General features: G+C 43.7%; 2 protein-coding genes across 2 annotated transcripts in view; both read left to right on the forward strand.

Annotated features, from left to right (window-relative positions):
- Positions 1 to 6554, forward strand: part of Optn (optineurin) — a 43009-nt gene extending 36455 nt beyond the window's left edge. Inside the window, exons 13-14 of the mRNA XM_028891860.2 lie at positions 970 to 1052; positions 4506 to 6554. Coding sequence (XP_028747693.1) covers positions 970 to 1052; positions 4506 to 4633 — 211 coding nt within the window. The 3' untranslated portion in view covers positions 4634 to 6554. The remainder of the gene's footprint in view (positions 1 to 969; positions 1053 to 4505) is intronic.
- Positions 6555 to 11106: 4552 nt separating this feature from the next.
- Positions 11107 to 14351, forward strand: part of Mcm10 (minichromosome maintenance 10 replication initiation factor) — a 28796-nt gene continuing 25551 nt past the window's right edge. Inside the window, exon 1 of the mRNA XM_028891874.2 lies at positions 11107 to 11949. The gene's annotated coding sequence lies outside the window, so the exon portion shown is untranslated. The remainder of the gene's footprint in view (positions 11950 to 14351) is intronic.

Genomic DNA, 14351 nt, shown 5'->3' on the forward strand with positions numbered 1-14351 from the left:
ATTCTGACTTTAAAAACTTATTTTTTTACTTTGTTTGTTTGTTTGTTTTTAGGCAGGTCATATCCTGTAACTCAGATTGGTCTAGAATTTGCTATATGCTGTCCTGGAACTTGCTCTTTAGACCAAGCTGGCCTCAAATTCACAGATCTGCCTGCCTCTGCCCCACAAATGCTGGGACTAAAGGTGTGCACCACCACCACCCTGTGAAGTTTTACGGGTTTTTGGGTTTTTTTTCTCTTAGCAAGTGAAATAATTTGTTCTATGCAATTGCCATGTAATGTCTTGACCCAGAAATATGCCACTTTTCTCTGATCCACTTTGCTATCAATAGAGAGTTTGGTTATTTCCTGATTTTTATAAAAGCCTGATTAGTGTCTTTGTCACATTCTGTCCTGGTAGTAGTTAAGAATCAGGTTAGAGGGGCTGGAGAGAAGCTCAGTGGTTAAGAGCACTGGCTGCTCTTCTAGATGACCCAAGTTCAATTCCCAGCACCCATATGGCACCTCACAGCTATCAGTTTCAGGGGACCCAACACCATCACAAGGACTTACATGCAGGCAAAACACAAATGCTCATAAAATTAAAATTAAAAAAAAAAAATCAAGTCAGAGCCAGGTGGTGATAGCATACACCTTTAATCCCAGCACTTGGGAGGCAGAGGCAGGCAGATCTCTGAGTTCCAGGACTTTACAGATAAAGCCCACCTCAAAAAAAAAAAAAAAAAGGAAAAAGAAAACAAGAATCAAGTTAGTCCTGAGTTCTGGGTGGTTTCACTTTGTTTCATGGCACTGGTGGGTGAACCCAGGACCTCCTTGTGCATGCTAGGCAAGCACTCTGCCACTAAGCTACATTCTCAAGTCAATTCTGGTTCTTATGAATGTCAGCCTCACACTTCTATTCGCTGCTTAATGGTGTCCTGTTGCAAGGTTATAGTACATCACAAATAAGTAGAGTTGCTTTTGATCCCAGCAGGCAATCCTTGATGGAAATGCAGAGCCGGCATGGGGCAAGAACCAGTGACTCTGACCAGCAGGCTTATCTGCTTCAAAGAGGTGAGTTACCTATGAGCTAGAATTTCAAGGGAAAACTCCACTACGTTGTGTAGAATGGATCCCAAATCAAACTAGTCGAAATACAGCACCTCATATTTCCCCAGAATTCCAATCTCCAAAACCCTCTCTCTCCAATCTCCAAAACAGCCCAGACTCTTCACCAGCCCCATAATGCCATGTCACTCCAGTGTACTTACCATGTGCTGATCTGAATCCCCCTCTTCACCTCACTCTGAGCCTCTATTTGCATTTATTTAGAAAGGGTTAGCTTTGTTTTATTTTGTTTGTGATGCTAGGAATTGAACCCAGATCCTCATGAAATGCTAGACAAGTCCAGGTCTTAAATGCATGGCACTAGATTTATTATGCAGTAACAATGTTCTGGAATTTATAGTAAGTTATCAAAAGGGAAGTGTTGTCCTTGATTCTACATAGGAAAAAATAATAATAATAAATCCAAAGACCTAAAATAGCTAGAAACAAAGTTAATGGCAATGTTCTACAAGATTAAAAACAAGATGTCATCTTACATTTCACAAGATTAAAAAAGATTAAGTATGGGCTGGGCGGTGGTGGCGCCCAGCACTCGGAGGCAGAGCCAAGGCGGATCTCTGTGAGTTCGAGTCCAGCCTGGTCTACAGAGCGAGATCCAGGACAGACATCAAAACTACACAGAGAAACCCTGTCTTGAAAAAAAGACATAAATGAATAAATAAATAAATAAATAAATAAATAAATAAATAAATAAATAAAATAACATTTGGGGTCGGGGATTTAGCTCAGTGGTAGAGCCTTGCCTAGCAAGGGCAAGGCCCTGGGTTCAGTCCTCAGCTCTGGAAAAAAAAAAAAGGTTAAGTACTAGACCATCCCAAGTGCCTTTCACCTTTCACATTCTGTTTGGCTTTTGTTGCTAGTGCTGTGATAACATAACCCAACAAAAGCTACATAGGGAAGGGTTATTTTAACTCACGTTTCCAGGCAGGCTGTCATCCATCATTGCAGGATAGTGAGGGCAGCAGGAACTTGAAACAGTCACCTCACAGCCACTGTCAAGAGCAGAGGAAAGTTAATGCATGCATGCCTAGAACTCACCCAGCTCTCTCCATGCTTACCTAACTCAGGACCCAGCCCCCAGGAATGGTGCTCCCACCGTGGGTTTCCCATGTAATCAACATAATCAAGACAGTTCCCACAGACATGCCCACAGGCCAGCCTGATCTAGACAGTCCCTCACTGAGACTCCCTTCCCAGGTGGCTCTTGATTATGGCAAGATGACAATGTAAACTAGCCATCACACATACAACTGATTACTTATGTAGTACTACAGTTTAATTGCCAGCAACGAAACATTAGCATATATAGTATAACTGTTGAATCTGGGGGCAGTCTCTCTGAATGCCATTTTGTATTTCCTCTCTGTCTGTCCCTCCCTATACCCCCCCCCCAGCAAAGTCTGTTTATAGGAAAATAAGTTAAAAATAAGTTTAGCAGCCAAGTGTTGTGATTTATGCCTGTAATCCCAGTACTTGGGAGGCAGAGACAGGAAAATTGAGAACTCCAGGCCAGCCTGGGCTAGTCTTTCTAAATAAACAAACAAACAAACAAACAAACAAAACAAAGATTAATATGCATATATGAAAGTATCACAGTGAAACCCTCTGCTTTGAGTAATTAATGTGCATTGATAAAGGAGCTAGATAGATGACTCAGCAGCTAAGAATACTTGTTGGTCTTTCAGAGGACCCAAGTTCAGGTCCCAGCACCCACATCAGGACACTCACAACTGCCTGGAACTACAGCTCTAGGGGATCTGACCTCTTCTGGTCTCTGTAAGCACCTGAACACATACAACACACATACAAACATACATGAATAGAAAAACAATAAAATGAATATTTAACATATGCGTGCACATACTGATTAAAAACAACAATCCTAAATCACAAAATAAATCCAAACAATAAACATATGCGTTCATGGAGCATGTGCAGAGGAGATAGGAAGCACATGGCCTGACATAAATACTAACCCGGGCACTTTCAGCATCAGGGGATAAAAGCTAACCTGCCTCCAAAAGTTAGGTTGGAGTATGGCAGAGAAAGACACTAGACATCAACCTGTGGCCTCCACACGTGTACGCACAGTTGAGCATACCCACACACACATGTGCACACACAAATCTATACCCACCCACCCCTACCCCACACATCTTGCTCCAGTGATCATGAGCTTGCTGAACATGTCTGAGGCCCTAGTCTGACCCTCAGAATTGCAAACAAATCAATCAAAACGCCCGAAACTTGCTCACCACAAGTCATGTATTGCCTTCTGTGGCATAAGTTCAAGCAATGTGCTTTGAAGCAAACATATGTTAAAGGCCATTTTCTTTGTCATACTCCAAAAATGATGCATGGATGCTTAGACCAGTTACTAGTCTAAGACTCTAAAATGCCAAATTGGTAGAACGCTTGCCTAGCAAGTGCAAGGTCCTGGGTTCGATCCTCAGCTCAAAAAAAAAAAAAAAAAAGACAAAAATATGGTCCATAAAGGTCGCATAAAGATGCCCTGGAGGCAGAAGCACTTTTCAGCATTAATGGCATTTTTTTTTTTTTTTGGATCAAAGATCTACTTAGAGTTGGGACACATTTCAAATACTTTGAAATGTGAAGAGCATCATGGCAATGGGAACATGTGGAGGAGGAGGCAGCTGTTCACATGGTGGTGGACAGGAGGCAGAGATGAGGACAGGGTCAGGGTGCCCCAGAGCCCCAACACACACGCACTGACCTACTTCCTCCACATAAGCGACACCTTCTAAAGGTCCCACAGCCTTCCTACCCACAATAGTGCTGCCATCCAAGGACCAGGGCATGAGCCTCTGGAGAGATGCGTCATACCCACAAGGCCTTCTGCAGAGCCAGGGGCTCCTCTTAATTGTGCTGAACCCCTGTGCCTGAGGCTGCACCTGCTGCCTTTTCTCCTGGCTTCCCCACCTCATTGATATCGCAGCACAGAGTGGTACTTTCCTACATCCTGGAGGGTTCCCCATCCACTGAATAAGGAGATGGTTGTCTGCTTCTGAGAATGGGCATGTCCTTCCAGGAAGCCTTCCCCAGCTTGTTTAATCACTCTTTCTTTTGTTTATATTCCATCTACCTCTTACTCTTGTGGACTTAATTCTTAATAGAATGTGTCTTGTCCTGTATCTAGAATTGAAACTATAATTTCACAGACCTTGAGCTTGAGATGCAGTTTAAATGTTACTATTCTTAGGTTTCTCTGTGTGCATAGTCATAATTTCCACTAATGACCCAAAAGTATGCATTTGCATCCCACCAGATACTGATTACTAAGTTTAACAGATGCTCACGTTAACCATCTGTTACGAAATTCAGGCCAAAGTGCTCTTGAGATGGAACTGATGGTGCATGTCACTTCTTGTTTATTCCCAGGAGCCGAGGACATGAGTTGGGGACAGCAGCAGCCGCGGAGTATTCCGATTCACTCTTGCCCCAAGTGTGGGGAAGTTCTGCCGGACATGGACACACTCCAGATCCATGTCATGGACTGCATCATTTAAGTGTTGTTTCAGCTCCCCAAACTGTTGGTAAATGCCAGATTTCTCCTCCAAGACTGGTACTTCTGTCTCATTTGTTGTCACACAGATATTTTTGCCACATTATCCTTATTTCAGGAGAAAGAAAACGTACCCGCCCTAAGGAGACCATCTCTGGACTGACACGAACTTACAAAGTAGAATCTAGGTACCGCCCTTCCAATAAGAGACCCAGTGACTTCCCTCCCGAGAGTCACTGAGAGCAGTCAGCCGGAATGACGTATGTTAAGAACCTTTACGAGACAGGAAAATGACATGGTCGGGAAATGTGTCTGGAGCGCTTTTCTAGGCTGCTCTTCACCCTACAGACATGTTGTTGTTTTATGTGTAACTATTCAGAAGCTTCCATCTGGCTCTCTGCCTGAGCACTGTGATCGTTCTGTTGCTATCAGGCAGGTGAGCGCCGGGAATGCGGCTCAGGGGTGGAGTGCTTTCTACAGCTGGTCACTGTGAGCACGCCTTCCGTCTTTTTTGTACTGGAGGTGCATGGGCTAGTGTAGCACAGAGTTTAATTTTAAATAGAGCAGCTCTTTGCTTCCCACATGAAGTAGAAGCTTACAGACATCAGTTATCACAAAATAAGATTTTGCTACAAGTCTGTCCCATGGCTCATATATGACCAGTAACATTGTAGTGTGTATATGAAGGTTATTAATATAACCTTAATACTGAGATGTTTTATTCATGATAACAGGAGAAGATCCTTTTCAGGGGCTCATCACATGTTCAAATGAGATTCCTGCTAAAATGGTGAACAGAGTCAGGCATAGTGGTGCATAGCACACCTGCAATTCTAGCACATGGGAAACTGAGGCAGGAGATCACCAGCTCATGGCCAGCCAGGGCTATATAGAATAAATTGGGATTCGCCTTATTTTCTGTTAAAAAGGCTAGCAAGAACTAAACAGGTCACAAAAGTAAACAGTATCAAGTCCTAAAACATTTAAGAGAACATGAGAAGGTCTGCTTTGTTTTTGCTTACCATGAGATCTCTAAATACACACAGCTGTGTGTTTAAATAGCGTCAAAACAGTCGCTTCATCTCAAGGGAACAGCCCATCCAAGTTGCAGTTATCTCCATGCCTGAACAGTTTCCCACACTGCAAGACAGTGGAACATTGTACTGCTTCAGCAGTGGTTGGGTTTGATTCTCCCACTTGCACCCCAGAGACAAGTTTGTTAATGACATTTCTAAAATGACAGTGAAATCTTTTCTTTTCTTATAGTTTCTAGTACAAATTTCTTTATTATTTTATACTAGATAAAGTAAATTTCTAAGTATCCCAGATAGAGGAGGAAACTAAATGGTTTCACAATGAAGTTACTGGGAAATTCCTTTCATTTTGTTCAAGTATAATTATCTGGTAAATCCAAACTGTGAAGTGAGAACTCAGTGGTCTTGATAAGGCCATTTGTTTGATCATGAAGAGGATTAGAGATGAAGGCAAGTTCAAGTTAAGACAATTGGAGAGATGTCTGTATACCATCTTTGTAGCAGCATTTTCTGCAGTAGCTAGGATATAATGCACCTAGGTGTCCATTCACCTAAAGAAAATGCAATACACATATATAATGAAGTAGTATTCAGCCTTTAAGAATAAGGAAATCTTATCACTTTAACATAGATAAACCTGGAGGACATCATGTCAAATGAAATAAGTCAGTCATAAATACCACATGATCTCACTTATATGTGGACTCTGAAAAAATTGAACTCATAGATGTTGAGAGCTGAATGGTGGTTAGCAGCACATGAGGGGCGGTGTGAGAGGGTGAGAAGATGGTGATCAAAGGGTATGAAGTCTCAGGAGAGATATGCTGTCGTGATCTACTGTACAGAATAGTGGCTGCAATAATTTGTATAGTAAACAACTTGTAAATGCTGTGTGTGTTATCTGATTTATTGAATCTACTCTCTGTTCTAAGGCCTTGTTCCATCTTACCAGTTAGCTACAAGTCATAGGACCTTTGTGCATGCTATTTTCTTTCTTCCTTTTCTTGTTTTGGTTTTTTTGAGACCTGCTTTCACTATGTATCCTTGGTTGTCCTGGAACTCACTATGTGACCAGGTTGGCTTCACACTCACAGAGATTCCCTCCTCCTTCCTGACTGCTGGAATTAAAGGCATGCATCACCATACCCAGCTTATGCATGTTATTTTTATGCCTGGTCATCATCCATGTGTTAATAGCATGATTATCTGCACGTGTTAATCAGACTTTTGTCACTGTGACAAAGCATCTGTCGGAAAACTGGAAAGGAGGAAAGCTTGCGTTTGGCTCGGTGTTTCAGCCAGGGCAGGCGTGGTGGACCTGGGCATCTCACACCATAGGAGGCCAGGGAGCAGAGAGAGATGCCTGTTCCCACGGGCTCCCCACCTGCCGGGTATGTTGCTTATGTTTAGTGCCACTCTGTCCCTCTCTGGAAACTCGGGAGAGCTACTAATCTCCAGGGTTCTTAGCAATCCATTCAAGCCGACAATCAAAATTACTCTTAGCAAACCCCTCAGGTTGCCAGGCTTGCACAGTGAGAACATTACCAACTTAGCCATCTCACCAGTCCCACATCCTTGTTAACATTTGTTGTTTTCGTTCTTTCTCTTTCTGATAATGGCTTTCTTAACAGATGAGATATATAGCACTGTCGTTTGGCTTTGCGTTCTCCCAGTGGTCAGTTATTTTAAGCCTTCTATATACCTGTTGGTGAGTCTTTGGAGACATGTCTGTCTACTCCAGTCAGTCCTTTGCCCATCTTTAAATTGCATTATTGGGTTTTGTTCCGTTTCTAGAGCAACATGTTTTGGATATTAACCACTTTGTACACCTGCCACCCACCCACCCACAGTTTGCTTAGCAAACATTTCCTATCATTCAATAGTTGGTCCTTTCAACTCTGATTATTCCTTTGCCCAGACTTCTTTTATTCTGATGTAGTTGAATTACACTTATTTTCAGTTTTTCTTCTGCTTTGAATAAATGACTAATAGTGAATGACTGTTGAGCACGAAGACTAACTAAGCAGAAGCAGAGAATCTGTATTACACAATCCAAAGCCCAGCGAATATCACAGAGGGGAACCAGAAGACGGGAGGGGTGCTATGATACTCTGGCCATTGCCTGAACTCACAGCTCGTGTGGACACCTGTACAATACCTACACAAGGTAGGACTCCCGTGAACATCCTTCACGGATGAAGAAAGTGCCCACAATGCCCTGCCCGTCCTTGAAGAGCTGTTGACAGTTAATGGGTTGCCAGAGGAAGGGGAGTCATTCTCCTCAGTGGTGTCCTCACTGGTAAGTTGCCCACACATTAGTAAATAACTCCCCTCTGTGCTCATGTAAGCTACCCTAAAGAACTCAATGGTTTCATTAAGACATGCCCATAGCAGGAAGATTAGCTGGAAAGTAGGCAACAGGAAAGGACAGAAATCAGAAAGTCAGGGAGGATTATCGGGTCAAAACACATTATATTCATGTATGAAATTTTCAAAAAATGTATACATATAAAAATTTCAAAATGTCAGTTTTTCTAACTTAATCTATAAATTCAATGTAATTCCAGTCAAAATCCTAGCAAGCTATGTTGTGGGCATCAACAAAGTGACATCTAAATTTTAAATGGGAGGGTATTATAAAAGATCTGGGGGTTGGGGATTTAGCTCAGTGGTAGAGCGCTTGCCTAGCAAGCACAAGGCCCTGGGTTCGGTCCTCAACTCTGGAAAATTTAAAAAAAAACAAAAAGGATCTGAAGTAGCCAACACAGTTTTGAATAATGAAGTCAAAAGCTATGTTAAGTTTCTGGTTGTTGCTACTGTTTTGCTATTAAGATGTATTCATTATTTATTTTGGGACATTAACCACTTTGTGTATGTGTGTATACATATATATGTATGTATGTATGTATGTATATGGTTTTCAAACAACCTCAATACACTGAAAAACTATAATCAAGACTAGAGTATTGGCAATGAAACAAACAGATGATAAAGAATGGAGTACCCAGAAAGAATCAAACTCATACAAATGCAATCAACTAATAGTTGAGGATGAGAGCAGGGCCACATGAAGGGAGGGGACATCAGGATGAAGGCTGTTCTATCCACTCTGGCTGCTCTGGTCATTGGTTCTTCTACTTCCCAGTTTCTGGACTTCTGCACCAGAGGCTCCTGGAACTCATTTTGTAGACCAAGTTGGCCTCAAACTCACAGAGATCTGCCTGCCTCTGCCTCCTGGGTGCTGGGATTAAAGGTGCGAACCACCACTGCCAGGCATCTGAGGCCCCTAATCTTAGAGGAATCTGAACTAGATTCCGGAAACTATGTGAACCACTGAAAGCATGCAAACTCTTGACAGTATGTATTTTTCTAGAAAGAAAGAAAAAGCTACTAGTTTTTTTTTTTTATTTTCTCAAAGAGGTCTTGTGAGTACCCCCACCACTGCCCCCCAAAAAAATTAAGAACCACTACATGGGGCATCCCTGTTTGTAATACTACCACTCGGGAGGCTGAGGCAAGAGGACTACCAGGAGTTCAAAGCCAGCTTGGGCTAAACGGCAAGACCCTATCTTAAAAGAACAAACACAAAGGAAAAAACCCTGCAATATATTAAAGCTGTGTGGGCCCCGGTTTGTTGTTTTCTTTTTCTAAAGAAAGTGAAGCCTCTCTTCAGTGCCCGGACTGAAGAGAAGCAAGCTGCTCCAGGTCCTTTCTTCATCATTCTCTTTCTTAGTGTTAGTGTTTAGATATCAAGTGTCCTCCCCAAAAGATTCCTGTACTGAAGTTCTGGCCCCCAGTAGAAACAATGTTCAGAAGAGTATCTTTGAGATCATGGGGATTAATCCACTGATGGATTCCAGGTTTTAATAGACTGATGGGATGTGGTGGAACTTTGAAAGGCAGAGCCTAGTTGGAGAAAGTAGATCACTGAGTGCAGGAATGATAAACTTCATTCTTGGCCTTCTTGTCATCTTGCTTCCTGGCTGCATTGAGGTGAGCAGCTCTGCTCAACCACACCGCACCTCTTCGGCCATGCTCTGCCTCATCAGCCATACCCTTCCTCCATGCTCTACCTCATCAACACACCCTTCTGCCATGCTCTGCCTCATCAACACACCCTTCCACCATGCTCTGCCTCATCAGCCATACCCTTCCGCCATGCTCGGCCTCATCAGCCATACCCTTGTACCCGACCAAAGTCTAGAAACAACAGAACCAAAATCTTTCCTGCGTTAAGTTGCCTTAGGTATTTTGTCACAGAAGTGAAAAGTCTGCCTAACATACACACATGTCATTCTGGAACCAAAAACAGACTCCATTAAATATGTACTTCCCATGTTCCCCACTAAAGTGCATTACCTCAAGAAACACCCAGTTGCATAAGTCAGAAATTTATCAGCCAGCTTCTGTCTAAATTTCCTCTACCTCCTTTCTCTCTCCCTGATATCCCACATTCAATGGATTCTGAATCTACTTCATTTTTCTTTTTTAAATCACTAGCTCCTCTTTCTTTAGAATTGCCACTAAACCAATTTCCATACAGACTGCTTGGTTCTCCACATCCATCTGTGCTTGAGGGGTTAGAATTATCCTCATATTGCATGGGAAGCAAAGGTTACCTGTAAAGTTAAGGAGAAGAAAGGAGCTTCAGAATACCAACAAGAATTAAGTCTATCTAGACAGGTAGTGGTGTCCCACACCTTTACTCTCAGCACTCAGAAGGCAGAGACAGGCGGATCTTCGAGTTCGAGGCCAGCCTGGTCTACAGAGTGAGTTCCAGGAAAGGCCTCACAGAGAAACCCTGTCTCAACCCATCCCCCAAAAAAGAATTAGTTGATCTAATTATTGCAGTCTTTCCATGACTGTGAATTCTTCACACTGATATTACTCAGGCTCTAATAATGGTGAGACAGAGTTCATAAATGGAGCATTAGTATCCATGAACAACAACAACAAAACCCATGTACATGGCAGGGTTTTTTGTTTTCTAGTCATCTTGAAGCTAGTTTTAATTATGCAAAAAACCGAACATGACCACAAGGGATAGATATACTGTGTTATCTAAAACCAATTGGAGGAATTTAATCTCTGAATAGTGTCACTTGGCACTGGGTGTGGTGACTGAAGCCTTTAATCCCAGCACTCTCGAAGCTGAGGCCAATGGTTTCAAGAATTCTAGGCCAGGGCTTCGAATACAACTCAGTGGTAGAGTGGTGTTGCTTAGCATACATGAGCTCCTAAATTCAATTATCAGCACAAAAAGAAAAAGAGGAGGAGGAGGAATCCTGAGACACGCCAGGCCCTGCTACATACTGTCATAAGAGAGCAAGGAAGGCAAGGTGACTCATGCCTTTAATCCCAGCACTCTAATCCCAGCATGTGAGAGGCAGAGACATGTGGATCTCTGTGAGTTCAAGGTTCACCTGATCTACATAGAAAGTTCCAGGCCAGAGCTACATGGAGAGACCCTGTCTCAAACAACAAAATTGTGCATGGAAGTATTTCTTATTATGGAGGCTAAATATTCTGCATTTGGAAACTTCTTTAGTACTATGTATCAACACATTCTAGGATGTAAATACATAAAGTTTGAATTTTGCTGAAGAATGATCTAATTATTCTCAACTCTGACATAAACCCTAGTTCCCCAAATCTGCACTATTCTAGGAATATTGGTTTCTGAGTCCAAAAATATCATCTAGCCTTTCCTCATTTTACAGATGGTGAAACAAAATCTGAAGAGATACTAGTTTCTGTACGTCAGAGTGAAAAGTAGAAACTTCCGTCTCTCTGTATTTAAATCCTAATATCTAAACTGGGCAGACACAAGATCAGCAAAGCTGGTTCGGACTTCGATAGGTTCCCTTGCTGAAACCTGTGAGGAGAGGAATGAGCATCTTTTGGTGGAAGTCTAGGCTTCTGTAGTTCTTACATAAACTTCACGGAGAGGGGGTAAACCCTGCAGCTCAGGAGACGGTAACAACGCTTGAACTTCTCCGCGCTAGGGGGTGCTAGACGCTCTATTTTAGTCACAGGAACCTGAGGATTCACCAACCGGAAATTCTTTGCCCATAACAAAGATGGCGCCTGGTGACCTACACCAATCAGGTTGCTTTACTGAGAGGCGGTGTTTTACCCCCTCCGAGAATCAAGGTCATCGTACAATTCCGGCGTAGCCAATCAGAGCGTCCTCCCTAGGCGAGCGTGTGACGTCAGAGGCGGGGCGGAGTCCAGTTGTAATTTTTGGCGCGTTCCTGCGTGGACCGGGAAGAGCACCGGGTCTTGGGTGAGTAGTCGCGGGCTTTGGGTGTGTGAGGGACTCTGGGTGTCCGCGCAGGGTTTGAGGTCTGAGGGAGAGAGGCGCGAAGCTCTGAGGGTGACAGGCGAGGAGATCCGGATCGGGCGAGCAGGCGGCCTTCGGCAGGCCGGGGCTGGAGCACGCAGGGCGCCGGGGCTGGAGCACGCAGGGCGCCGGGGCTGGGAGATGGAGGCTCCTGTGTTTAAGGAGCCTGCTTTGGGTTGTTTTCTTTTTAAGAGCGTCCCTTTACTTCTGTGTTTTTTAAAAGTTTATCTTTGACAGGCTCATGTATACACATGTGAATATGACAGTTTTGGTCATATTCGCCCCCGCTCCCTCTTAGCCACCTCCGGTCTCTCTGAACCACCGCCCCGTACGTGCCCTGCTTTCATGTCTTTTTAAAATAACCCACCGAATGCCCTTAGGGTTGCTTACATAAAGAGCACCATTTTAAAAGGCTCGCCGGCCCACTGACTCCCCTCTTCCTGACCCCTATTGAACGCTACTTTGTAGGGGACTCTCACAGACAGACACGTAGTCTCTGCCCTAGCCTCCGAGGCTTGCACTCTCAAGAGGATCCAGACGACAAGCCCACGATATCGGACATATGTGCTGTGACTAGGGCAGAGGAGGTTCTAAAAGGGACCTACACGGTATGGCCAACAAAAAGGCTCAGAAATGACCTAAGTGGAGATGAGAAAGAACTCCGGGGGAGCTTTCTAGACAAAGTGCTTGAAACCTGAAGGCGGTGTGTGGTTCAAGAAGCTGAAAGCACGACAATCGAGCAGGAAAACGCCTTCTTTAGAAGGTGGGCATGGAGTTAGAGTAAACATAGAAAAGATGAGGAAATAGAAACAAGGGAGAACGCACGCATTGCTTCACGGGCTTCGTGAGTTTTGTTCTAAGGGTAATGGGAAATCATCAGAATGTTTCAGTTGAAAGAATTTCATGGCCTGCTTTATTTCCCTAAAATAGCATTGACAAAGGGATGACTAGCTGGGGTGGGTGCAGCGCTTGAGAGGCAGAGGCAAGTTGAGCTCTGTGAGAGCCCGCCAGAGCTACATAGTGAGAGAGAGACCCTATCTGAGAGAGAGAGACAGAGAGAGAGAGAGAGAGAGAGATGAACTCTGGGGTATGAGGAATCAATTGTAGGGAACAAAATAACCAGGACAGGAAGGGGATACAGTTGTTCAGGCTTAAAATTAATAATGACTTGAATTAGGGTTTTAGCTGTGACATTGGAGAAAAGTGGAAAATGTAGGCAATGGTTTGTAGGTAGGAGCCATTGGGCTTCTAGGATGCCCTGGTTGTCAGGACCAGAAGGGTAACCTGGTTTGATTTGGGGGAGCAGGGCAGGAGACTGGTAGGAATGAGCAAGACATTTTGCTCCTAACCCTCAAGAAGCTTACAATTGGGAATACCCCGGTAGGTGACACTTCATAGGGTCCCTACAAATGTTTGTTGAGTGAAGAGAAAGTACCATAATTAATACCTGGACTTGCTGAAGTTGCATATTCTAGCACAGCGTAAGCTGAGTAATAGGATGCAGTTCTAAGCCTCACGAAAGTGTAGCCAGGGATGATGACACAGAGGCAGACTATGATTTCAAAGCAGCTTGGTCTGTCTAGCATGTTCTGGCCAGCTGGCGTGACACAGTGAAAGGACAAGCTAGTTGGAGAACATCTGCCTGGGAAGGCCCTGGGCTCAGTCCCACACAGGAAAGGGAAAGCAGGGAGGGGAGTAGGGAAGGGATTTTTCATTTTAATTGTCACAACAGTCTCATGAGTTGGAGGCCACCGTGAGCTGTGTTCAAGCTTGGGCTAGTCTAAATAGTGAGAGTTTTGTCTCAAAGCACAGGGAAACGTTGTGCAATGCTGTCCACTGTTTTGTTTTGGTTTTCTTTCTTTCTTTTTTTTCTTCTTTTTTTTTTTTTGGAGCTGAGGACTGAACCCAGGGCCTTGTGCTTGCTAGGCAAGCACTCTACCACTGAGCTAAATCCACAACCCTTAAATGTGTAGCCCAGGCTGGCCTCAAACTCATGATCCTCCTGCCGCCGCCTCCTCCTTCAGCAAATCCTACCAGCATGCGCCACCACAACTGGCTTGTTTTGGTTTTCTTAAGGACGGGTTTCTCTATAGCCCTGGCTATCCTGGAACTCACTTTGTAGATCAGGCTGCTCTCAAACTCAGAGATCCACCTGCTGTCACCTTTGTTGACCTATGCAGATCTGTCTGGGAGACCTGGGATTTGAGGACCTTAAAGAATGGACTGGACTACAGTCTAATGCTGCAGATGATTTTAGTTCAGTCTTAGTGTACTTGTAGACATGAATGGAACAAAGAAAGAAATGATCCAAGGAAGGCTGTTTGAGTTCAGAAAAAATGTGTAAG

The sequence above is a fragment of the Peromyscus leucopus genome, chromosome 5 (genome assembly GCF_004664715.2).
Source record: "Peromyscus leucopus breed LL Stock chromosome 5, UCI_PerLeu_2.1, whole genome shotgun sequence".
In the NCBI taxonomy this organism is placed as follows: domain Eukaryota; kingdom Metazoa; phylum Chordata; class Mammalia; order Rodentia; family Cricetidae; genus Peromyscus; species Peromyscus leucopus.